This window comes from Lithobates pipiens, unplaced genomic scaffold (genome assembly GCF_037356315.1).
Source record: "Lithobates pipiens isolate NorthernLeopardFrog02 unplaced genomic scaffold, aLitPip1_a1.2 Scaffold_18, whole genome shotgun sequence".
Lineage (NCBI taxonomy): Eukaryota > Metazoa > Chordata > Amphibia > Anura > Ranidae > Lithobates > Lithobates pipiens.
In genome coordinates, this window is record NW_027507758.1 from 66,530,917 (window position 1) to 66,558,075 (window position 27,159).

At 43.8% G+C, this 27,159-nt stretch overlaps 1 protein-coding gene across 1 annotated transcript in view; it reads right to left on the reverse strand.

Moving 5' to 3' along the window:
* LOC143986675 (spermatogenesis-associated protein 7 homolog) overlaps positions 1-27,159 on the reverse strand; it is a 273,557-nt gene that overhangs the window by 51,971 nt on the left and 194,427 nt on the right. Inside the window, exons 6-8 of the mRNA XM_077485081.1 lie at positions 24,744-25,138; positions 12,087-12,120; positions 11,526-11,566 (exon numbers count right to left, since the gene is read on the reverse strand). Of these exons, the coding sequence (XP_077341207.1) occupies positions 11,526-11,566; positions 12,087-12,120; positions 24,744-25,138 (470 nt within the window). The remainder of the gene's footprint in view (positions 1-11,525; positions 11,567-12,086; positions 12,121-24,743; positions 25,139-27,159) is intronic.

Below are 27,159 nucleotides of genomic sequence, written 5' to 3' on the forward strand. Positions count from 1 at the left end.
CTTTTTGTTATAATAAATATCCCCCAAAAATATATAAAAAAACATTTTTTTCCCTCAGTTTAGGCCGATACGTATTCTTCTACATATTTTTGGTAAAAAAAAACGCAATAAGTGATTATTGATTGGTTTGCGCAAAAGTTATAGCGTTTACAAAATAGGGATAGTTTTATAGCATTTTTATTAATAATTTTTTATTATTATTTTTTTTACTAGTAATGGCGGCGATCAGCGATTTTTATTGTGACTGCGACATTGTGGGGGACCCATCGGACATTTTTGACACATTTTTGGGACCATTGTCATTTATACAGTAATCACTGCTATATAAATGCAGTGATTCCTGTGTAAATGACACTGGCAGTGAAGGGGTTAACCAGTGGGTGGCAGTGTAGGGGTTAAGTGTTCCTAGGGGTGTGTTACTAACTGTGGGGGGGTTGGGCTTTCATTTAGTGAACACTGATCTCTGCTCCAATCACATGGAGCAGAGATCAGCGTCACTAGTTGCTAGGCAGAATGGAGAAATGCTGTTTACACGGCATTTCCTCCATTCAGCCGTCCCGTGAGAGGATCGCGGGGATGCCCGCGGCGATCGAGTCCGCGGGTCCCGCGACCGGACTCACGGGGGTCCCGACCAGTGCGAGGGTGGCATTGAATATTGGACGTACATGTACGCCAATATGCCTGCCCATGCCATTCTGTCGATGTACATCATCGTGCGCTGGTCGGGAAGTGGTTAAGCGTACCTATGATCAGACTATGGGCATTAAAGTAGGTACACATTCTTAGCAACCTGTAAAAGAGCTTAATGCATTAAGATAAAAAAACCTTCTGCCTTTACAACTCCTTTAACCACTTGCTGATCCAGCCTTTTTCTGACATTTGTTGCTTACAAGTTCAAAAGTATTTTTTGGTAGAAAATTATTTAGAACCTCTAAACATTGTATTTTTTTTATTTATTTGAGACCCTAGAGAATAAAATGGCGGTCTTTACAATATTTTATATCACTGTATTTGTGCAACAGTTTTTCAAAAATATATTTTTTTTAAAATACACTTTAATGAATAAATAAAAAAAAAAACAATAAAGTTAACCCAATTTTTGGCATAATGTGAAAGATGATGTTATGCTGAGTAAATAGATACCTAACATGTTATGCTTTAAAATTGCGCAGTCTCATGGAATGGTGACAAAATACGTTACTTAAAAATATCCATAGGCGACGCTTTAAAATCTTTTCACAGGTTACCTGTTTTGAGTTACAGATTAGGTCCTGCACTAGAATTGATGCTCTTGCTCCAACATTCGCAACGATACATCACATGTGTGGTTTGAACACTGTTTACATATGCAGGCGCGGCTTAGGTATACATTCGCTTCTCCACGCAAGTACGGAGGGATGGGGTGCTTTAAATCTTGTTTTTTCCTATCTATTTTACTTTTTATTTTTTTTATTTTACAATATCCCTTTATATTTTTATCATTTTTATTTCCTATTACAAGGAATGTAAACATCCCTTATAATAGAAATAAGCATGATAGGTCATCTTTATGGAGAGATTTGGAATCAAAGAGACCCCCAATCCCTCATTTAGCCTTAAAAGGAGAAGTATAGTCAAAGCTTGTTTGGCTGTACTTCTCCTATGGGTCACAGGAGTGCAATTCATTTTGCACTCTTGTGACCCATTTTCAGCAGAGAGCGGGCTGAATTCACTCTCTGCTGATGTCACAGAAGTTGATCCAGGGGCCCCATCATCACGACAATGGAAGTCTGGATCCACCAGGACCCTGAACTGCCACCTGGCTCAGCCTCTCAGCGAGCCGCTGAGAGACTGAGCCGGCCGCTCCGCCCCCTCCACCTCCACAGCCCAGCTCTCCAGTGAGTGATGAGGGGGCAGAGCAGAGAGCTGTTGATTGACAGTTTGCAGCTCTCTGCTCAGGGAGCTGTCAGAACTGAGCGAATGGCAGTGTCCAATTGATCGGTTTTCAGTGCAGAGATGACGGGGGACAGGTGCAGCATTGGACCAATGCTGCATCCACCTAGGTAAGTATGATTTTGCAAAAGAACCCATACTTCTCTTTTAAAAGCAAAAGAAAAAAAAACATTAAAAAAATAAAATACATTTCTTTACAGTGGTTGTTAAGCCACTTGCATGACTTTGTATAATTGTCTTTGTTTCCTAAGCCTGTGTGCCTCTGTCTCTGTGTTGTATAAAAAAAAATGCAGTATACACCTGTATTTAGTGTGCTGCTCAGCGATCACATGACCGGCTGGCTCTCTCCTCTCCCTGTTTGACAGCTAGAGCAGGAGGGGCTGAAAATCCCCCATTGAAATCACCCGGGAGGAGAGAGGAGAGAGCAGGCCGGTCACGTGATCGCCGAGCAGTGCACTGACTACAGGTATATAAAGCATTTTTCTTTTTTTATACAACACAGAGGCAGACAGGCTTAGGAAGCAAATAAAATTATATTACACAGTAATAGTCATTTCAGCAGCGGGGGGGGGGGGGGGGGGGGGGGGCTTTGCACAGACCTATACGTTACATAATTCTGGGGACCTAGGTAGAAGAAGCTGTGCAGACCAGGTACTGAGGAAACTAACATTGATGGGCACTTATGAGGCTGCACTGATAGGCACTGATCAGGCTGCATTAATGGGCACTAGTGAGGCTGCATTAATGAGCACTGGTGAGGCTGCATCAATGGGCACTGCTGTGGCTGCATTAATGAGTAGGGGTGGGGCTGCGCTGATGGACACTGGTAGGGCTGCGCTGATGGGCACTGATCAGGCTGCATTAATGGGCACCGGTGGTGCTGCACTGATGAGCACTGATCAGGCTACAATAATGGGCACTGGTGTGGCTGCATTAATGGGCAATAAATAGGCTGCATTAAAGGACACTGTAGAGACTGCATTAATGGGCACTGGTGTGGTTGCGCTGATGGGCACTGGTGTGGCTGCATTGATGGGCACTGGTGAGGCTTTGCCCTGTCCTATGCCCAATAGTATAATGTTTTTACATATTTTCTTTGGGAAATTGAGTAGAGTTTATATACTGTTTTTGTAAATGTTTGCAGAATTAAAGTGGGCCAGTCTGGCTGAAGTCCAGGGCCACATTTTTTTCCCAGTCCAGCCCTGCATCTCATGCAACAAAAATTTCCTTTTTGGTAATATACTCCCAAAAGGAAAATGGCTAAAGGGATGCAGGACCTGCAGTTTTCCTCATTAGAACCCTGCAAGTGCTGATTGATAATTGTGAAGCCACTTCCATTAGGCTCAGTGTGCACAGGGGCACAGACAAACACACAGGAATTTCAGTAACAAAAAGGTAGGAATCGACCACAAAGTTTGTTAAAATCCTTGCAATGTACACAGATCACCCAGAGAGGAGTTTTTTTTTCTCAACAAAAGTGGAGTTACGCTCTAAGAAGTCAACACAGAATGACACATTATTAGCCCCTGATAATTACAGACAGTTGTAAAAAATTACTGAATTTTACAAACTGTCTGTAAATTTACCTAAGGTTGGCAAACATGCTGGCACCCCACCAGAGCTTCTCACTCACCTTACCTTGACTGATGGCAACTGGGCTATTGATCTGGGTGTGAGTGCAACCAAACCATCTCCACTCTCTGGAGCTTTGGAGAAGACTGCCTGTTCCTAAGACTTCACTCCTCAACAAATCCAGCCCTGGACAGGGTGGGTTCTCACCAGCCATAGTTGACAGGTTTGTTACAGATAGTATGTACTTCTGAATCTTGAACTGCATGCATTATGCACTTCTGACCCCTGCACGCTGTGTGATATGCACTCCTGACCACTGCAAAAGATTTGTGTATTGTGAGGGGTTTAGGGCTTTGGGAGAAAATCTCTATTGGGTGGCGACCTGGGGCTGTGGTGGGAGATCTGTACTGGGGGGATATAGGTTTTGGGGTAGGGGGGATTTGTACTGGGAGGAGGGGGGAATTTTTGATTGTATATGTTACACACTTCTGAGCCTTGCACTGTTTGCATTATGTACTTCTGACTACTACTGTATGTATGACGTACTATGTGATGTATATTTATGACATACTATGTGTGACCCATGTTCTCTGTACAATAACCACCCTGTCCCCTGCACTCGCTCTCTGAATTACACACTCCTGACCCCTGTACCCCATGCGTTATGACCTCCATATTGCCCTGGTTTACTGTATATGACATGCCCTCGATCACTGCACTCTAAGTGCAATTATATAATCCTGGAGTTCATTTTTAAAGTGAAACTAAAGCTAGAACTATAGACAAAACTTTTTTTTTTCACGTTGGGTAGAGCAAGGAAGGGTTATAACCCCTGTAAGGTTTATTTTTGCTATTTTTGTACCATTGCGGAGATTGGCTATGGGACAGGAAGTGAAAGGCAAACAGGAAGTAATAGGAAATCCCTACAAATTAAGGGATTTTTTTGGGGACCCCCAGGTCACTAGCTTCCCCACTGGAAGAGTTCCCCAATATTACTTTTCTGGGGACAACCCAAATATGGGATTTTCTTTTACTTTCACTTTCATGATATGGTTAACAGGAAAAATATAGAGGGGGAATCTTCCTAAAGGGAACATAGACAATACAAAAAAAAACCTGACAGGTGTTCTAATTCCTCTCCCCTCTATCCAAAAAAAAAAAAAAGCCTTTCAGTTATGCTTTAATGCTTTCCTTGCATTAAGGTAAAAAACATCTTCTATATCTTGAATGCAGTGAGGAAGAAGTGTGGGGGGGCTGGCTAAGTCCCGCCGTTCAAGTCTATGGAGTGCCGCTCCAAGCAAGCAGCTTGCTATGAGGACATGTAAAGAAGAGGAGTAGGTGAGTATAACATGTTTGTTATTTAAATTTTCTTTTTTTTCACTTTAGTAACACTTTAATTAATGGCCAGAAGAATTTGCCCCCTTAATGACCAGGCCATTTTTTGCAATACGGCACTGTGTCGCTTTAGCTGACAATTGCGTGGTCGTGCGATGTTGTACACACACAAAATTGATGTCCTTTTTCCCCACAAATAGAGCTTTCTTTTGGTGGTATTTGTTCACCTCTGTGGTTTTTATTTTTTGCGCTATAAACAAAAAAGAGCGACAATTTTGAAAAACAATCCAATATTTTTTACTTTTTGCTATAATAAAAATCCCCCACAAAAATGTAAAAAAACAAATTTCTTCCTCAGTTTAGGCCAATATGTATTATACTACATATTTTTGGTAAAAATAATCGCAATAAGCGTATATTGATTGGTTTGTGCAAAAGTTATAGTGTCTATAAACTATGGGATAGATTTATGGCATTTTTATTATTATTATTATTATTTTTACTAGTAATGGCTTTAATTTGCCATTTTTACCAGGACTGCGACGGACACTTTTGACACTTTTTTGTGACCATTGACATTTATACAGCAATCAGAGCTAAAAATAGCCACTGATTATTGAATAAATGACACTGGCAGGGAAGGGATTAACACTAGTGGGCGATCAGGGGGTTAAGTGTGTTCCCTAGGAAAGTGGGGGGGCTGGGCTGACTGGAGGAGGAGAGGGATCGCTTTACCTAATCACTAGGAACAGATGATCTCTCTCTCCTCTCCTGACAGAACAGGGATCTGTTTGTATACACTGACAGATCCCCATTCTGCCTGTCACTGGTTGGCTCCCTACCTCGCGATTGGGCGCACGTGTGCACCCACAAATTGTCACATATGCGCCCAAAGTACAATGACAGCAATTCATATTTTTGTGGGTAAAAACAGTAGAGAGTAGGCTCTACGGGTTTTTCAGTACCTAGCATAAAGGTCAGTATTAAATGATAGTTTTCAAATATTTTATGGCAATTGTGTTAACAGCGTAATTAGTGTTTATCACCAATTGCACAAGCATTATAAATAGACTATACTAAAAGTTATAGTTAGCTAAACAAATTAACAAACAATTTGGATGTGTTTCTTTCCTTATTAATGATAAATCATCCACTCCCAGCTGTAAGTGGATGATTTATTAACTACTTAAATACTGGGCACTTTCACCCCCTTCCCACCCAGTCCAATTTTCAGTTTTCAGCGCTGTCGCACTTTGAATGACAATTTCGTGGTCCTCCAACACTGTATCCATATGAAATCTTTATTATTTTTTTCACACAAATAGAGCTTTCTTTTGGTGATATCTAATCACTACTGGGTTTTTTATTTTTTGCTAAATAAACAAAAAAAGACCTAAATTAAAAAAAAAAAAAAAAAAAAGTTTTTCTTTGTTTCTGTTATAAAATTTTGAAAATAAATAATCTTTCTTCATAAATGTATGCCAAATTGTATTCTGATAAATTTTTGTTTGGTGAAAATAACCCAAATCAGTGTTTATTTTTTATTAACGTTATAGAGTCCACAAACTATGGTATATACCAGGGGTCTCCAAACTTTCTAAATAATGGACCAGTTTACTGTCGTTCAGAATTTAGAGGGGCTGTAGTGTTGCTATTTGGAGTAGAAAAGGTCCCAATATCTGTGGGGGAAAAAAACAAACCATTGTTTGTTTCAGTGGGAGTAATTGTGCTCCATCCTTGGTGTCATTGGGAGTAATTGTGCCCCATTATTAGTGTCATTAGGAAGAATTGTGCCCCATCATTGGTGTCATTAGTAGAAATTGTGCCCCATTGTTGGTGTCAATGGAGAAATTGTGCCCCACCATTGGAATTCGTGGATGAAATAGTGCCCTAAGGACTTGATAAAAGCAAGCAAAGGGCCGCATCTGGCCCCTTGGCTGAAGTTTGGAGACCACTGGTATATACCAACTTTTTTTAACCAGGGTGCTTAGGGAGCTTGGGGTGCCTTGGAAAAATGGCTAAAAATTTAACAAAAATTGTATACAATCCAGAAAGTGGATGAAGCCTGACTTTCAGTTACACAAAGCCACTGGTTTTTATTATGCACCATTAAGACTTTCTAGACACTGGCATCCTAACATCCAATTATGTCATCAGTTGATAAGGAGGATGTCTGTCACAGCCAGGGCTGCTGATAGTGGGGGACCACCAGTCCTCCTGTAGGGGGCCCCGGCACACAGAGGGGCCCGAACAGCAAGAGGAATCAGTGTTGTCGATACGAGGAGCAATTACAGAAAGATGCCCTGTGCAGCTCTCTGCAGCAGATAAAAGCTGGTTTCTCTCCCTCCCACCAGCTTTTAGCTGCTGCAGGGAGAGACACAAGGCATTGTTCCTGTAATTGCTTCCTCCTCCATGTTTTATTATAAAAGGGCTCATTTACGCAGGTTCTCTGTTATGTTTGTGTCCGCTAATAATAATTTTAGTGTAGGCTGTATGGGGCCCCGTGATTTCTAACAGCAGCCCTGGTCACAGCATCTTTTTTGACCCTCCTCTGCCTCTTGCCCTCAGCACTGGGGTCACATTAGCCGACTGATGGAGAGAAGGGAGAAGAGAAACATTGGAAAACTAGTCAGTACCAGTGTGCAAAAGTGTACAATTTGCTTTGGAAGAAAGAAATCACCTGTAATGTTGAGTGTCCTACATGTGTGGATGTTGCTGCATTATGTAAAACAATTCGATTTTTTTTTACAGTTTAGAATACAATTTTTTAATCACAATTTTCTGGAAATGAAGATTCTTTTTTTTTTTACATAATGTCATTAGCACAGTACAGTGTTATCACATAACTGATGTGGCTGTGATCCGGGACACCACTGACTGGTGACAGTATGGAAATGTAATAATTTTTTTAAAAAAATTTAATTTTTAGTTTTTTTCAATGAATTTTTTTAATACACTGTGACCAGAGCAATACAGTGTTACTATAACAACACTGTATTACTCTGGGAAAGTGATCAGTTTTTTTTTTTTTTACACATTTTGATTGCTCCCTGTGCCCCAGCAAAGCCATTGTCAGGGAACAATCCACAAAAGAACTGTTAATGCCCAGCGGAACTGCAGATTGGCAAATAGAAATTCGGCAATGTTAATGGCCATGGGCATAGGGGCACGAACAGTCGAGAAGGTTCATGTGCCAAAGCGCAAGCAATTCATGACAGATTCTGGCGCTCAGTGGCCTATTTAAAGCCAGCAGCATCAACCACTAGTTGCTGAATGATCTTCAGCTCCCCGTGAGTTCCTATTCCTGCTGTTTCGGGATTTCTTGTTACCGACCTGGCTTGCCTTTGACCTGTCTTGTCTCCATTCCTGGCTTTGACCCATGGCTTGATCCTGTGACTCCGCTCCTGACTTCTGCTCTTACCTACTGATCCATGTATGACCTCTGGCTTGTTCTTCTGACTCCACTGCTGCCTGACTACTAATGTATGACCCCGGCTGACTCCTGACTGTACTTGCTGCCTTTCTCCTGGCTGATATTCCGTGCATGACTTCTGGCCTGGATCCTGACTTCTGCCAAGTCTTACCTGGTACTCTCGAGGCACCCCTGGCCAGCAGTGCATCCTGCTCCTCAGCCACCATCCAGTGAACATCGCCTCATCACCTCAGCTTGTTGCTAGCAACCCCTGCTTCTCTGAGTATAGCAATTCCTGTTACCACCTTCAGGGGCACTCTGCACTTAGCTGCAAGGGAAGCCCTCTCAGCCTCTGACCAGGTATGTGACAGCCAGCAAGACCTGGACGTGAGGAAAGAGAAGAGCAGCAGACGTGCACATGCTGGATCGAATGAGGGCTTGGGTAAGTAAAATGGGTGGGGGGTGAGGGGGGATGCTGATGCCTAATAATTTTTTACCTTTATGCAAGGAATGAATTAAGGTAAAAAATGCTTAGGCCTTAGAATCACTTTAGGAACCGTTTTATCACTAACACTAGATTATGTGAAATTCACCACTGGAGAGGAGTGGTGAAGTAAGGGGTAGGAGGGGAAAGGTGAAAGCAAGGAATGAGGAAAATTGGGTTAGGTAGTGAGGGTGAAGAAAAAAAAAATAGATAATAAAATTTAGGATTGGTTAGGTTTATTGACAGTTTTCTTCCCATTTCACGTTGGTGGTTTATTATGGCCACAGTAACTCTAATAAAAGGGGCATTTGCTCTATTCCAAAAGTCTGGTAATACAGAGTTTGGCCACAAGAAATAAGTGAATAATTACGACTCTGGTGAGTGGAGGAAATTTATTAATGCCCAGGTGAAGTAAAGCTAGGGAAGGATAAGATGTTATTGTAGAGCCTAAGAAGTCGGAGGCTATAGAAAATATATTTTGTACCAGTAGGATTGAAGGGATTTACATTGCCATAATACATGGTAAAGAGATCCAGTTTCCTAACACTGTGTGTCCAACAAGAAGAAGGTTTACTGAGTCTGTAAGGGGTAAGATACCAGCAGTGAACTGTTATTTGAAATAGTTTCCAGTGGTTTGTGCAGTGGAATGATGTGTAGATGGTGGATATTGCCTTTTTCCATAATGTTTCGGAAAAAGTGACCCCTAAGTCCGATTTCCATTTATGCATGGTGCTAGCTTTAGTGAAGACAGCATTCTCATTTAATAGATTGTAAAACATAGAGAATCCTTTCAGCCTATAAGAATGATCCTTAAAGAAAAGGTACATTTGAGCATTAATGTTGATATCTAATAAGGTTAGTGGGGTTTACAATGGAAAGAGTATATATAATATATAAGAAGTATATGGGTGGCAAAGTGGTGTAGTGGATAGCACTTTCACCTAGCAGTAAGAAGGGTTGCTGGTTCGAATCCCAACCACGACACTACCTGCCTGGAGTTTGCATGTTCTCCCTGTGCCTGTGTGGGTTTCCTCCCACACTCCAAAGACATGTTGGTAGGTTAATTGGATCCTGTCTAAATTGTTCCTAGTATGTATGAATGTGAGTTAGGGACCTAGATTGTAAGCTCCTTGAGGGTAGGGACTGATGTGAATGTATATGTAAAGCGCTGCGTAACTTGACAGCACCATATAAGTACCTAAAATAAATAAATAAAAAAAGTATATATATATGTAGCAGAAGTGGTCCATTGGTGCCAAATTATATTGAGAATGGAGATGTTCAAATGAGTGAATGGTATGTTTTTTTTTTATAATGGTCCGAATGGGTGACGCCTTTAGATTCCCAAATGTAGAGGTGGCATGTTTTACTTTTTTAAATAAATGTACATTTAACACCCTAGCCCCTGATCCTATCATATGTATCCTTGGATATGTTGAATCCACTCTGTTGGATGCCAACTTAACTTTAGCAATCACAAAATCACTCTTTGTTGCACAAAATCTAATCACTTTTATGATGGGTATCTGCCAATCCACCAACTGTAGATAAGTGCAATCCTGAAACAAACAGAAAAACATATGTACCTCATTCGTAATGCCCTGCACAAATTTGACACATCTGGTCTAGCTGGATAGACGTGATCCTTTTATTGCTTTTGGCTGAGAACACTGCATCTACTGTTACTTTTTGTTATCTGCACATTTTATCTTATAGAGATATCCGGGTGTCATAGCCACTTCAAAATTATACTTTGCTATGGGAGTTATTTACTAAAGGAAACTTCACTTTGCACTGCAAGTGCACTTGGAAGTGGAGTCGCTGTAGATCCGAGGGGGGCATGCAAGGAAAATAAAAAACAGCATTTTAGTTTGCACATGATGGGATGATAAAATCAGCAGAGCTTCCCCTCATTTCAGATCTACCCCTTAGATTTACAGCTACTGCACTTCCAAGTGCACTTGCAGTGCAAAGTGGATTTGCCTTTCGTAAATAACCCCCATATGTGTGTTTAGTGATGTACTTTGGCCTTCCTATACTTCTTTTTTTATCTTTCTGTCCTGTGTGGCGCTTTGGTTCTTTGGTAATAAAACTTTTTATCTTCAAAAAAATCTGATTTAAAACATACACTAATGCTGTGTACACACGACCGGACTTTTTAAGGGATTGAATTCCATCAGACTTTTCAACGGACTTTCGACGGACTTCCGTTGAATCTGACTTATCTACACACATTCACACCAAAGTCCAAAGGATTCGACTGTGATGACGTACGACCGGAATAGAATAAGGAAGTTCATAGCCAGTAGCCAATAGCTGCCCTAGCGTCGGTTTTCATCCATCGGACTAGCATACAGACGAATGGATTTTTCGACTGGACTCGAGTCCTTTGGAAAGATTTGAAACATGTTCTAAATCTAAAGTCTGTCTGATTTTTCGACAGCAAAGGTCTGATGAAGCTCGCACACAGTCGATTTGTCCGACGGATTCGTTCCGTCAGACCTTTGCTGTCGAAAAGTCCAGCCGAGTGTACACAGCATAAGTTGTATTTGAGAGGAGTTGACACCTTCCAAGACTACGCAGGTCACACATTTTGCTTTTATACCATATACTTTTACACGTTTTTCTGTTATACTTTACTAAAGGGGAGAACCATTGGCTGAGATAGTCAGTAATATATATATGAGCATGTACAGTATATAAATAATAATGTTAAATAAATAATAATAATAAAAAAAAAGGTGGAATAAGAAAATAAAGAAAAACAAGAGTAAAAAAGAGTAAACTTACTGTTTAGGAAGCCTTGAATGAGTTCCATGATTCTGTGTCCTCTATAATTTTATACAAATACAGTAGATTATTATTTCTACAAAGAACATATGAAGTCATTGTCAGATTATATTGGTGGGATTTGATTAATATTGTATCATAATTGAGCTATATGTTCTGCCTTAGAATTTATTTTCCCCACCCTTCTGTCCATCCATCCACCCAGCCGTCTACCTATTGTGACAGAGTGAGGCCCTGCCATGGCGGTGTGAGATTAGAAAAGGGATGTTAAGCCCCGTACACACTATCAGATTGTCTGCTGAGTTTTTCCTTCAGATTTACCAAAACCATGTAGTAGAAGGGCCTGCCTGATTGCATACACATTGAAACTCCTAAGGTTTGACCTCATATTATATGGTTTTGGTAAATCTGAAGGAAAAACTCAGCAGACAATCTGATAGTGTGTATGGGGCTTAAGGATGACAGTTTTCTCAAATTTGTAGTTTAAAAAACTCTTCTGGCTGACCATCCATCCATCCAAAGTTGGGATGGAAAAATTAGTGCTTTAGGCACAGGACTTACATTTTCCAGAGGCTCATAACTTTCTTCCAGGAACCTATATAATTAATGACACAAAGAAGCCAAACATTATTTTTTTGTTCAAGAAAGCTACTCTCCTGCAGTTAAGTGTTAAAAGAGTAAAGAGTGTTTCCAATGCGTGTATACATCATGCGTTTGTGAGAATAATGCATGTTGCCTTTTATCTTTTAATAAATGTTTATAATGGTATTGCACTAGGTCGGTGTGCCCTTTTCTTGTTTTAATCATTCTTTTTTTTTAGCTGCATTAACTATAAACATTATTTACGACAACAGAACCACTATGCTGCCATTTATAAGATTTGCACACATGCACATATTGTATATATAAATAACTGTATACCTATACGTTATATTATATATATATATATATATATATATATATATATATATATATATATATATATATATATTACATGGCTTGTTGCAGCAAAAATAAATAAAACCTGCACTGAAAGAAAAATGGAAAACATCATTGATAAAGATTCTAATCCCTTACCACCCTATCCGAAACTTAAAGAATTATCTTCGGATACACTTTAAGTCAATACATGTTCATTTTAATTTTAATTACTTTACTTATAAGTTTGTCCCCAATCCAATATATAGAGTAAAAGTGATAGTGACACGGATTTAGGAAAACCATAGCTCCATTTTTTGCAATAAGGCACTGCGTTACTTTTCCTGACAACTGCGGGGGCGTGTGACACTGTACCCAAATAACATTTCTATCCCTTTTTCCCCACAAATATAACTTTCTTTTGGGGTGGTATTTGATAACCTCTGCGGTTTTTATTATTTGCGCTATATACAAAAAAAAGACCGACAATTTTGAGAGAAAAAAAAAACAATATTTTTTACTTTTTGCTATAAAACATTGGCAATAATAAGAAAAAAGTAAAAAATCAAATTTCTTCATCAGTTTAAGCCAATATGTATTCTGCTACATGTTTTTGGTAAAAAAAATAAAAATAAAATCCCAATACATGTATATTGATTGGTTTGCGCAAAAGTTATAGCATCTAAAAATTATGGTATAATATTATTTAATTTTTTTATTTTTACTAGTAATGGCGGCGATCAGCAACTTATAGCACGACAAATAAGTTACCGAACTGACACTTTATACACTTTTTGGGGATCAGTGACACTAATACAGAGATCAGTGCTAAAAAATATACACTGTTACTGTACTAATGACACTGGCAGGGAAGGGGTTAACATCAGGGCTGATCAAAGGGTTAAATATGTTCTCTTGGAGTGATTACTAACTGTGTGGGGTAGGTGATGCTTTGACTGGGGGAATGTAAAGATTTGTGTTCCTGCTTAGCAGGAACACAGGATCAGTACATTCCCCTTTCACAGGGGAATCGGTGGGTCCTAGCGGACATCACTTTTGCCAGACCTGTTGATTGGCTTCCGCTGTGTCCAATCACAGTGAGAGCAAGTCACACGTGACCAGTGCCAGATCACTTACTAGGTACGTTATCTGGCGCAGAGCTGCCGCCCTGCCGTCCTGCCGCAGTAAATCTACAGTGGGTGGTCCGCGACTGGTTAGGCAGTTACAGCAACCTTTTTCTTTGTTTTTGCTTTGGCTTCAGGTACAATTTAACGCACAAATATGTCATATTTTTAAAAACAGATTAACATCCAGCACATGAATATGAACTAAAACAAATGAGCCCTCACACAGCAAACTGATTTTTTTTTTAACACTAGAAGAATAAAAGAAGCCGTCTTACAGCGATGACCTCAATGCAGGTCAATAATAACTGTTGAAACCTTGCCTTCAACTAATCGATAAACCTTAACTGAGAACAATCCTAAAATATATGGCTGCTTACTGTGCCAAGCATTTATAAAATACCACCGTACTGACAATACCATGTAGACTAGGAAAGATTGTATTGGTACCTGGAGGGAAGGTTAAAACTGTTGTCATGAGGTTATAGAAAACAAACCTATTTTCATTGCCAAAAAATGTAGTGCCTATTAACCCTTCCATTGTCAAGGGCTCTTTATAAAATACCATAAATACATACACCTGGTCTTCCAGATTCATCATTAGGCACAGTAGAACTATGCTTACAGTTGGAAGCATCAAAGAGACATCTTTTTCCTATGTGGTTATCAGGTGCATATTTTTACCTATCATCAACAGGGATACTCATCTCATAGCCATGGAGTAATTTTTTTCCTGCAACCTCAGGTTGAAAGAAAGAAAATTGCTGGATTCCCCCATCAACACAGTAAGGTCAGTGTTGATGTGGAAATTCCTGCCGCAAAGTCATAGTGTTCTCTCAAGGGTGGGGGTGTCCCCGCTGGGAGAACACAGTGATTAATGCTAGCGGCTATAATAGTGGCTAGCAATAAACACATGTAAAATCCGACAGGTTGATTGATCGATCATCTTGGGTACATTCAGCCTGCATGGTTTGAATTACGGATGGTTCCTGCAGACCCATCCAGGATTCAAACCATCTATGCCAGTCTTAAGCCTTACAAGTTGTCAGCTAAATAAGTAAATAAAAAATACAATATATTATGTGCAGAGGTGATTCTAGCCGATGAGTACTGCTTTGGGATAGTGGCTTGAGACCTTACTTTTGTCAGTTCCATACAAAATATGTACTACTGCAACTATCACACACATAAGGCCCAGTGGCAGCCCGTCCATAGTAAATAAAAAAAATGGCCCTTTTAAAAAAAAAAATAGAAAAAAAAGTTCCTTTAAGTGCACTGTGTTTGGGTACTGGACACAGTGCGCTATGGGAAGCGCAACTTCTATGCAATCATGAGATTGCATATGATACGCTTCATTTGCAGGCTTTTGACCTACCTTTTGGCGCAATCAATTGCACTGGAATACTTCCACCTGGCACCCATAGTATCACTACGGCCGGGTGCTTTGATCAAGATTGGCACCGCCCTAGGACATGGGCGTTGCTTTCCCTCTGAGTTATGACATCACTTCCGGTTTCCCTGTGCTAGTGATAAACCGGAAGTAACATCAGCAGCTCCGTGAAACGCATGGCCCGAGCGGAGCTAAGTAAGTAAGCCCCACAGAATGTAACCTTGGAGACTCATTACTCTGATTGTCCCTAACAACCCCTAGCAGTACATGAGTGGTCCCATCATTTTAAACAGGATGCACAAACTGCGATAACAGATTATCATTCCCATGGCACCCTTACTGGAGGCTCTGACATGAGGATGTCATAAACTGGGGGAAATAACATAAAATATAACCACATAATGAAGATGGCATACTAAGTTATTGGCAGATAATATAAACAAGGAAAAATGGGGTTTAAGTTGATATCATATAGCAATAGCTATACTGTATATAATGACATGCAAAAAATGTGTCACATATGCTGGTCAGTACAGAGTCTGCCTTTTTTCACATAGAACTGTAGGATATGCTACTCTGGAATTGGAGTCAACTGATCTTCCCAGTTGCAAATTACAAATCAGTGCTAACAGTGTAATTTTTCAGTTTGTTTGAGCCGATCTGTGAGGCTTCGATATATACCATGATCTGTGAGGCTGAGCTATATACTATGATCTGTCAGGCTCTGCTATATACAATGACCTGTGAGGCTGCGCTATATACCATGATCTGCAATGCTGAGCTATCTTCTCTGTTATGTGATGCTGAGCTATATACTCTGTCTTGTGATGCTGGGGCTGTATACTCTGTCCTGTGATGCTGGGGCCTGTACTCTGTCTTGTGATGCTAAGCTGTATACTCCTGACTCTATGGGTGGAAGCAAGTGGAATACAGGGGACGGAGTGGGTGGATTCTATAAGTGGTGGGGCTTATGAGAAGGGGGAGGGATCAAAAAGGAAGGGCAGGGTCTGGCACCCCCCATCCTAAAACTTTACCAGCTGCCACTGATCAGGCCAAAAGTACCAGCAAAATTGCCTCTGAATGAGAGATGAATTGCTTGTGAGCTGGTTGGAGCCAGGAAGGTTTTTGTTTTTTTCCACATGAACCAAATTTATGCAAGCAAAACAGTAGCACCAAGGACAAAATCAGAGGAGGAAGTTTTAAAAAGTATTTTGGTACTGCTGTCTGAGTATCGGCAAAGGCCTCCTGGATAGTGATGGCCGAACGGTTCGCCCGGCGGTCGTTTCGCGGCGAATTTCCGACTTTCGCCGTCCGCGGGTTCGAACGCCTTTTTCCGTCGTTCGCCCCGGCGGACTTACGTGTTTAATGTATACAAGAACTTTAACCTTTCGTGACACGTTTATCATGTGTTACAGGACAACCAATTGAGACATGACAGCTCATGGACACTTGGACATTCCCCCTAACCTATAAATACACCCGATCCGGTGGCCATTTTACATTCTTTCTTCTGTCACTGTAGGGAAAGGATCCTGTGTGGAGTAGGGACAGAGAAAACGCTAGCTATTTGGTACACAAAAGTTCTTTTCAGGACTGGTATAGGTGTTAGGTCAGCAGCCTGAGTTTCTTTTGTCAGTTTAGATAAAGGGACAGAGCGCTGTATGCTGCTATTTTAGGGACAGCTCAGCCAGATTAGTCTTTCTTCATCATCATCATCATCATCATCATTAGCTGTTACTATCAGGTCCACAAAAGAGCTGTTCCAGCTAATCGTTCCAGCCTACTCTTTTTTGCCAATTTGTATAGGGACAGGCAGGAAGCAGTGTTGTCAGGCAGTGAGGATAATTTTAAAGACTTGCTGTTACTATTAGTTCCACAAAGGTTCTTTTCAGGACTGGTATCAGTGGTACGGTAATAGGCTTGTACACGTATAATATTCTTTCTTCCAAATATAGAAAGAATATTATACTTGACTGCTGCCCTTCTGCTGCAGTCTGCTAATCATTCACAACTCACTTGTTCCACAAAGCTCTTTATCAGGACTGGTAACTTGGTCTGTCTAGGGTGCTACGGTACATAGGCTTGGGTGCGGTACAGTCTGCTGTTCTGTAAGGACCGCTATCGGTCCACAATACATAGGGTTGCCGTGCACTACTGCTGACCGCTGCCCTATACTGCAGCAGTCCTTCATTGGTATAGGGACTGACGTACAGTCTGCTAATCACTAACACACAACCTGCTTGGTCCACAAAAGTTCTTATAAGGACTGGTAACTTGGTATAGGGTGCTACGGTACATAGGCCTGAGTGCAGTACAGTCTGCTGTTCTGTAAGGACCGCTATCGGTCCACAATACATAGGGTTGCCGTGCACTACTGCTGACCGCTGCCCTATACTGCAGCAGTCCTTCAGCGGTATAGGGACTGACGCACAGTCTGCTAAACACTAACACACAACCTGCTTGGTCCACAAAAGTTCTTATAAGGACTGGTAACTTGGTATAGGGTGCTACGGTACATAGGCCTGAGTGCAGTACAGTCTGCTGTTCTGTAAGGACCGCTATCGGTCCACAATACATAGGGTTGCCGTGCACTACTGCTGACCGCTGCCCTATACTGCAGCAGTCCTTCATTGGTATAGGGACTGACGTACAGTCTGCTAATCACTAACACACAACCTGCTTGGTCCACAAAAGTTCTTATAAGGACTGGTAACTTGGTATAGGGTGCTACGGTACATAGGCCTGAGTGCGTTACAGTCTGCTGTTCTGTAAGGACCGCTATCGGTCCACAATACATAGGGTTGCCGTGCACTACTGCTGACCGCTGCCCTATACTGCAGCAGTCCTTCATTGGTATAGGGACTGACGTACAGTCTGCTAATCACTAACACACAACCTGCTTGGTCCACAAAAGTTCTTATAAGGACTGGTAACTTGGTATAGGGTGCTACGGTACATAGGCCTGAGTGCGTTACAGTCTGCTGTTCTGTAAGGACCGCTATCGGTCCACAATACATAGGGTTGCCGTGCACTACTGCTGACCGCTGCCCTATACTGCAGCAGTCCTTCATTGGTATAGGGACTGACGTACAGTCTGCTAATCACTAACACACAACCTGCTTGGTCCACAAAAGTTCTTATAAGGACTGGTAACTTGGTATAGGGTGCTACGGTACATAGGCCTGAGTGCAGTACAGTCTGCTGTTCTGTAAGGACCGCTATCGGTCCACAATACATAGGGTTGCCGTGCACTACTGCTGACCGCTGCCCTATACTGCAGCAGTCCTTCAGCGGTATAGGGACTGACGCACAGTCTGATAAACACTAACACACAACCTGCTTGGTCCACAAAAGTTCTTATAAGGACTGGTAACTTGGTATAGGGTGCTACGGTACATAGGCCTGAGTGCAGTACAGTCTGCTGTTCTGTAAGGACCGCTATCGGTCCACAATACATAGGGTTGCCGTGCACTACTGCTGACCGCTGCCCTATACTGCAGCAGTCCTTCAGCGGTATAGGGACTGACGCACAGTCTGCTAAACACTAACACACAACCTGCTTGGTCCACAAAAGTTCTTATAAGGACTGGTAACTTGGTATAGGGTGCTACGGTACATAGGCCTGAGTGCAGTACAGTCTGCTGTTCTGTAAGGACCGCTATCGGTCCACAATACATAGGGTTGCCGTGCACTACTGCTGACCGCTGCCCTATACTGCAGCAGTCCTTCATTGGTATAGGGACTGACGTACAGTCTGCTAATCACTAACACACAACCTGCTTGGTCCACAAAAGTTCTTATAAGGACTGGTAACTTGGTATAGGGTGCTACGGTACATAGGCCTGAGTGCGTTACAGTCTGCTGTTCTGTAAGGACCGCTATCGGTCCACAATACATAGGGTTGCCGTGCACTACTGCTGACCGCTGCCCTATACTGCAGCAGTCCTTCATTGGTATAGGGACTGACGTACAGTCTGCTAATCACTAACACACAACCTGCTTGGTCCACAAAAGTTTTTATAAGGACTGGTAACTTGGTATAGGGTGCTACGGTACATAGGCCTGAGTGCAGTACAGTCTGCTGTTCTGTAAGGACCGCTATCGGTCCACAATACATAGGGTTGCCGTGCACTACTGCTGACCGCTGCCCTATACTGCAGCAGTCCTTCATTGGTATAGGGACTGACGTACAGTCTGCTAATCACTAACACACAACCTGCTTGGTCCACAAAAGTTTTTATAAGGACTGGTAACTTGGTATAGGGTGCTACGGTACATAGGCCTGAGTGCAGTACAGTCTGCTGTTCTGTAAGGACCGCTATCGGTCCACAATACATAGGGTTGACGTGCACTACTGCTGACCGCTGCCCTATACTGCAGCAGTCCTTCAGCGGTATAGGGACTAAGAGTTTTGTCACAGGGTGATTTAAAAAATGACAGGCAGAGGAAGAGGCAGGCCCTTCCGCAGGGGTGGTAGGGGTAGGGCAGGAGCAACAGCCTTGAGCCAAAGTGGGAAGTTGCAGAAGGTGCGTTCAATTACTTTAAAGGACGCACCAGACTTGGTTGAGTGGCTCACTCAGCCTTATTCTTCTGCACCCTCCTCATCCTCTCGATCTGCACCCTCTTCTTCACTCTCTGCTATGTGCACCCCCAAAGACACTACCACCAACAACACGACCACCACCACCACCACCACATACCTTCCGCTTGAGTCACTGGAATTATTTTCCGATCCATATCAAGAGGACATTTCTGATGCGCAGCCACTCTTGGTATTGGATCAGGAAGAGGAGGTAGCAACAAGCGCTACTCAGCAGTCTGACGCCAGTACCCAGATCAGCCCAAGGAGGAGGTTGGTCCCCGGTGTTGCTGCCTACTCTACTTATAGCGGTGGGGAAGGTGACGTTGATGATGACGTGTCTAGTGATGTCACGTGGGTGCCCACAAGAGAGGAAGAGGAGGGGAGTTCAGAGGGAGATATGGACCAGCAGATAGGGAGGAGAAGCAGCAATGACTTACATTGCACAGCAGGGACAAAGCAGACTGCAAATGTATCAGGAGCGAGTCATCGACCATGTACGGTCACATCTGGCGCTCCCAGGACACCGGCACATGGCTCCGCAGTGTGGGCTTTTTTTAACGTGTCCGCTGCTGACAATAGCGTTGCCATCTGCAATCTTTGCAGTCAACGCGTTAGTCGCGGTAAGCCCAATACTCACCTAGGGACGACCGCCTTAAGAAGGCACATGAGCAGCCATCACCGAGCCCAGTGGGAGCAACGGAACACACAAAGCCACACTGCAGGCTCTCACCGTCCAGCCTCGTCTTCTACTTCTCCTTCTCCTCTCTCCTCACAATTGTCCTCCACTCCACCTTCCATCACGCCAAGCTCACATTTTTCTGCAAAAAGGCAGGCTTCCGTGGGCCTAATGTTTGAGCGTAAAAAAATGATGACGCCGGATAACCCTCTTGCCCAACGGTTGGCGGCTGGCTTGTCAGAACTCATAGCCCGCCAACTACTGCCATATAAACTGGTGGACTCGGAGGCCTTTCGCAAATTTGTGGCCATTGGAACACCACAATGGAAGGTCCCAGGAAGGAAGTATTTCTCAGAGAAGGGCATCCCAGAGCTATATGGCCATGTTCAGCGGCAAGTGAATGTATCTCTGGCACACAGTGTCGGTGCCAAGATACATCTGACCACAGACACGTGGTCTAGCAAACACGGGCAGGGAAGGTATATCAGTTTTACTGCCCACTGGGTGAACCTTCTGACGGCCGTCAAGCATGTAACCCGTGGCACCCGTGTAGATTTGGTTTTACCGCCACGGATTGCATGCAGGCCTGACTCTTCTTCTCCTCCTCCTACTCCATCCTCCTCCCTCTCCTCCTCAGCTGCCTCCTCCTTTTCCGCTGCTAGCGTCTCTTCCACTGCACCGCCCAAGCTCCCCAGAACCTATTCCACATGCCAGGTGAGACGTTGCCATGCCGTGCTGCGTCTGTTGTGCCTGGAAGCAAAGAGCCACACTGGCCCGGCACTCCTTTCAGCTTTGCGTTCACAGGCAGATGAGTGGCTAACACCGCTCAATTTGACAGTTGGTAAAGTGGTGTGTGACAACGGTGCCAATCTGCTTAGCGCATTGAAACAGGGCAAAATCACGCACGTGCCGTGCATGGCACACGTCTTAAACTTGGTCGTGCAGCGATTCCTTGTCAAATACCCTGGGGTCCAGGACATCTTGCGGCAGGCAAGGAAAATCTCGGCCCATTTCAGAAGATCTTACACGGCCATGGCTCGCCTTGCTGACATTCAGCGGCGACACCATCTGCCGGTCAGACGTCTTATTTGCGATTGCCCGACGCGATGGAACTCAACCTTCTATATGCTTGATAGGCTGCTCCAGCAGAAACGTGCAGTTAACGTCTACCTGTATGAACTCTGCGAAAGAAACGGTTCTGGGGAGCTGGGTTTTTTTTCACCGCGCCAGTGGCTGCTCATGCGCGACACATGCAGACTTCTGCGGCCATTTGAGGAGATCACCAAACTGGTCAGTCGCAGCCATGGCGCCATCAGTGACATGGTACCTTATGCCTTCTTTCTGGAGCGTGCATTGCGTCGTGTCATTGATCAGGCTGTGGAGGAGCAGGAGCGGGAAGATGAGGAAGTCGCAATGCTGGATGAATTCCCAGGGGGGGCTACTCTATCTGAGACAAGTCAACAACAGGAGTCTGATGAGGAGTCAGAGGAGGATGGTGCCGGGGCGGATGAGCAGGAGCAAGAAGAGCATGCTTTAAACCTTTCTGGGATCCCTGTTGTGCGAGGATGGGGAGAGGAGAATGAAGAGGACGACATTATCCTGGATGATGAGCAGGAGCCAGGCCACCACACCGCTTCCACTTTAGTGCAAATGGGGGCCTTCATGCTCCAGTGTTTTAATAGGGACCCCCGTATAAAAAGCATGAGGGTCAAGGACCAGTACTGGGTGGCAACGTACTTAGACCCCCGGTACAAACACAAAATGGCGGAAATGTTACCGCCGTCGCAGAGGGCTGTCAGAATGCAGCACTTCCAGGCCTTGCTTCGAGAAATGCTGCATTCTGCTTTTGCGTGCGCTGGCAGAGGAGCAATTCCCACTCCCAGAGAAGGATTTGCGGGTACCAATCCAACAGCGCCTGCAAGAAGAGGCCGGTTTGAAGATGTGTTGGTGACTTCGGATATGAGGTCATTCTTTCAGCCGACCCATCGACAGGTGTCATCCGGATCCAGCATCAGGGAACGCCTAGACCGTCAGGTGTCCGACTACATTGGGTTAACGGCCGATGTGGACGCTCTGAGGAGTGATGAACCCCTAGACTACTGGGTGGGCAGGCTTGACCTCTGGCCAGAGCTTGCCCAATTTGCAATCGAACTGTTGGCTTGCCCCTCATCCAGTGTCCTGTCCGAAAGGACGTTCAGCGCAGCAGGGGGGATTGTGACCGATAAGCGTACTCGCCTAGCTCACCACAGTGTTAACTACCTCACATTTCTAAAAATGAATGAGGCATGGATCTCGGAGGAATTCAACACATGTGATCAGTAGACCATGTATATGTCTATAAACAATTTTTGGAATCAAGCACACAGACCTTCTTAATTCATTTGGCTCACTTCCCTGACCCAAAAAAGCACACCGTACTATATGCCCCTACCCTCCTCTTTGAAGAGGTTGAGCGGTGTCATATTTCTACTGGGGCTGCTTATTATGAGGGGTTCCCACCATCCCTGTGCTGTGCTGACTTCCTCCTGGGTGTTCTTATTATGAGGGGCTCCCACCATCCCTGTGCTGTGCTGACTTCCTCCTGGGGGTTCTTATTATGAGGGGATCACACCATCCCTGTGCTGTGCTGACTTCCTCCTGGGGGTTCTTATTATGAGGGGATCACACCATCCCTGTGCTGTGCTGACTTCCTCCTGGGGGTTCTTATTATGAGGGGATCACACCATCCCTGTGCTGTGCTGACTTCCTCCTGGGGCTGCTTACGGTGCTGCTGTCAGCGCTGTATGTCACGGAGCTGCTGTCAGCGCTGTATGTCACGGAGCTGCTGTCAGCGCTGTATGTCACGGAGCTGCTGTCAGCGCTGTATGTCACGGAGCTGCTGTCAGCGCTGTATGTCACGGAGCTGCTGTCAGCGCTGTATGTCACGGAGCTGCTGTCAGCGCTGTATGTCACGGAGCTGCTGTCAGCGCTGTATGTCACGGTGCTGCTGTCAGCGCTGTATGTCACGGAGCTGCTGTCAGCGCTGTATGTCACGGAGCTGCTGTCAGCGCTGTATGTCACGGAGCTGCTGTCAGCGCTGTATGTCACGGAGCTGCTGTCAGCGCTGTATGTCACGGAGCTGCTGTCAGCGCTGTATGTCACGGTGCTGCTGTCAGCGCTGTATGTCACGGAGCTGCTGTCAGCGCTGTATGTCACGGAGCTGCTGTCAGCGCTGTATGTCACGGTGCTGCTGTCAGCGCTGTATGTCACGGAGCTGCTGTCAGCGCTGTATGTCACGGTGCTGCTGTCAGCGCTGTATGTCACGGAGCTGCTGTCAGCGCTGTATGTCACGGAGCTGCTGTCAGTGCTGTATGTCACGGAGCTGCTGTCAGCGCTGTATGTCACGGAGCTGCTGTCAGCGCTGTATGTCACGGAGCTGCTGTCAGCGCTGTATGTCACGGTGCTGCTGTCAGCGCTGTATGTCACGGAGCTGCTGTCAGCGCTGTATGTCACGGAGCTGCTGTCAGAGCTGTATGTCACGGAGCTGCTGTCAGCGCTGTATGTCACGGAGCTGCTGTCAGCGCTGTATGTCACGGAGCTGCTGTCAGCGCTGTATGTCACGGTGCTGCTGTCAGCGCTGTATGTCACGGAGCTGCTGTCAGCGCTGTATGTCACGGAGCTGCTGTCAGCGCTGTATGTCACGGAGCTGCTGTCAGCGCTGTATGTCACGGAGCTGCTGTCAGCGCTGTATGTCACGGAGCTGCTGTCAGCGCTGTATGTCACGGTGCTGATGTCAGTGCTCTGTATTACGGTGCTGCTGTCAGTGCTCTGTATCTCCTGCACCCTCTTGTTTGCCTACCCTGGTCCCTGACCTTCCCTCTCCTCCATTGCCTTCATTAGCTCCATAGTCCTGAATTGTCAGAACAATTTCCCAAATAAAAAAAAAATGCTTGTAGTTATCGATCCCAAATTCACCTCATACATGTATTATGCTATTGTCCAGGTGGTGGGACTACGTGCTACCCCCTAATAATTACCCCGTGGCCGCAAATTCGACCTAAAGGTTTGCGAAATTCGCCTCCCATTGAAGTCAATGGAGCCCGCGGCGAACGGTCGTTTTCGCGAACGTTTGTGCCCGTTCGCGTTTCGCGTTCGCGAAACGTCCCGTCGGAAGTTCGTCCATCACTACTCCTGGATCAGTTCCTGTTCAAGGGTATGAAAGGGGTATGAAAAGAGAACACAATAGTATGAGGGATAAAAGATATTGGAACATACAATCTTCTAGTACATTACAGATAGAATCTTTACAAACCTCTCTACAATGATGTGGCATTGCTCTGGGCCTGGACTCACAAACATTTCATTTGCAGTGTTAGTATGGAACACTGGGTCCTAAAATATATACAAACCCCTAATCTCTTATCCCTAGCTACTTACATATTTTAGCATCTATTTAGCCTCTTATCAACAGATTTTGCTCTCTCCAGTTTTGGTAAATCAACCCCTGTATATAATTTTTTCCATATAAATACCCCTTCTTGTACCTCACCTGTACACTTCTGTGAAATTGGACATGCCACCTTTGTCAGTCTGAGGGGACTTTTTATCACTCTTCGCAGGAGCCTTGTAATAGCGATATTTTGAAAGAAAAGAACCTGTGGATTTTTTCAGTAATCTCGGTTTGAAGGGCTTCTTGACACTTGTAAAACTGGCGGCGTGTTTATCCAGAAGATCTCCACTATACGTCTGTTTCTGAGGGTCTTTATATGTTTTTTTCTTTGGAAGGCTTTGACTTCTGCTGGTCATCACATTATTATAGTGGTGGGTCCCCTTTTCATTCCCTTGCAGGAAGTCTCTTGCAGCAAGAACTAGTGATGATTCCTTGTATAAATTGAAATATTGGCTCATTGAAGACACTGGAAACTCTTTGTCACCATGATGTTCCTGTAAAATATTTGAAAGGTAGATTGAAAAGATGTAGCCGCTTCAAGGTCCATTCATTGATGGTCATTAATAGAAAAAGAGCAATGATCTGCATAGTTATTTAGGTTAAAAAGAGACAAATATCTAAATTTACCCCGTCCGGGGAGTGGGGAAGCATGTGCACATTTCTCAGCTCTCTGGTCTCTTCTGGTTTCATCTGGGTTGAAGCTCTGGGAACCTTAGTATGTGATGGAAATTTTTATGTGATGTATATACTGTATATTTGCATGTGTACGTATTCATTTTACTTACTTTCTTTATATAGTTGTACTGTTGAACTTTAATACTTCCTGAAGAAGCCAACTTGGCAAAACATGTAGAAGACATAACTGCATTTGGAATCCAGTACAATGTAACAATACAATGTAACAATATTCCTTGCTCAACTACTTAAATGTACTTGTAATTTGTATGTGCTTATTGATTTGACCTTTTCTATTAATAAATAGTACATGTTTTAAATGTACTTTTTGGTGGATTTGTTTGGCACCTTTAAAATCCCATTCCACTCTTACTTGAAAAATATGTATATTTAGAGGGATGTTGTGCTGATACATTATACCTCCAACTACAGAGCTATAGACAAATATCAAACAAGGTCAACTAATTTTTCTAAGGATAGGACACTGACTAATATAAACTTCAATATGTGCCTATCTTTGAATCCTAGAAATTTTTCGATAGGAGGATTTGGATCTGTAATTGTTCATACATAGGGCTGAAAAGTAAAGTCTTTATCTGGGGGAATGCAATAGATCTAGTTTCTGATAAGGATTAGCCTAATGCTGTGTACACACAAGTGGATTTTCCTTCAGAAAAATCTTGGATGGTTTTTCCGATGGAATTCCGCTCAAGCTTGGCTTGCATACACACGGTCACACAACAGTTCTCGGAACTTTCGACTGTCAAGAACGCGGTTACGTACAACACTACGACGAGCTGAGAAAATGAAGTTCAATGCTTTCGAGCATGCATCAAATTGTTTCCAAGCATGCGCAGGAATTTTGCACGTCGGAATTGCTACTGACAATCTGAACTTTTTCCGACTGAAAAATAGAGAACCTGCTCTCAATCTTTTGCTGGCTGGAATTCCGATCATGTGTACGCAGCATAAGTTATGGGTGAATAAGAGCACCACACCGAAGGATCTAGTTCTGAAAATATTTAATTCAGGCTTTACCCCCTTCTTTAGGGCTAAGAATGCTATATAATATGAATGAATAGTCCTTTAAACCTTCATTTATCAATGTAAGTTTCCATCAGTGGTTCACAGATATTTGTCTTTCGAACAAGGTTAGCCTTGCCCGCTCATTTCACACAGCATTCTAAGCCTTGATGAAGGTGGTAAAACCTGGCCTCAGAAACATATTGGTTTGTTATTGTGCTATAAATTCTTGTAGACTCTAGATCCCTTATTGCGGTGCCCCTATTAAAATCAAAACCAAAAAGGACTGAAATGCATAGAGGGGATTCTATCTTCCCCAAGGATTACATTTCTTGTCAAGATATAGCTGTACCTGCTTCTGTCAGAGGGACATCAGTCCCGCACACAGAGAGCCACTGCCACCTCATTTGTGCCCACCAGTGTCACCTACCAGTGCATATCAGTGCTGCCTATCAGTTCCACCTACCAGTGCCACCTATCAATGCCCACCAGTGCCACCTATTAGTGCCCATCAGTGCTGTCAATAAGTGCCCATCAGTGCCACCTATCAGTGCTGCCCATCAGTGTCACCTACCAGTGCCCATCAGTGCCACCTATCAGTCCTGCCTATCAGTACCCTTCAGTGCCACCTATCAGTGCCTTTCAGTACCACCTATCAGTGCCCTTCAGTGCCACCCATCAGTGCTACCTATCCATGCCCACCAGTGCTGCCTCATCAGTGCCCACCAGTGCCACCTATCATTGTCTATCAGTGCAGTCTTATCAGTGCCTATCAGATCAAGCTATCAGTGCCCATCAGTGCAGCCTCATTAGCACA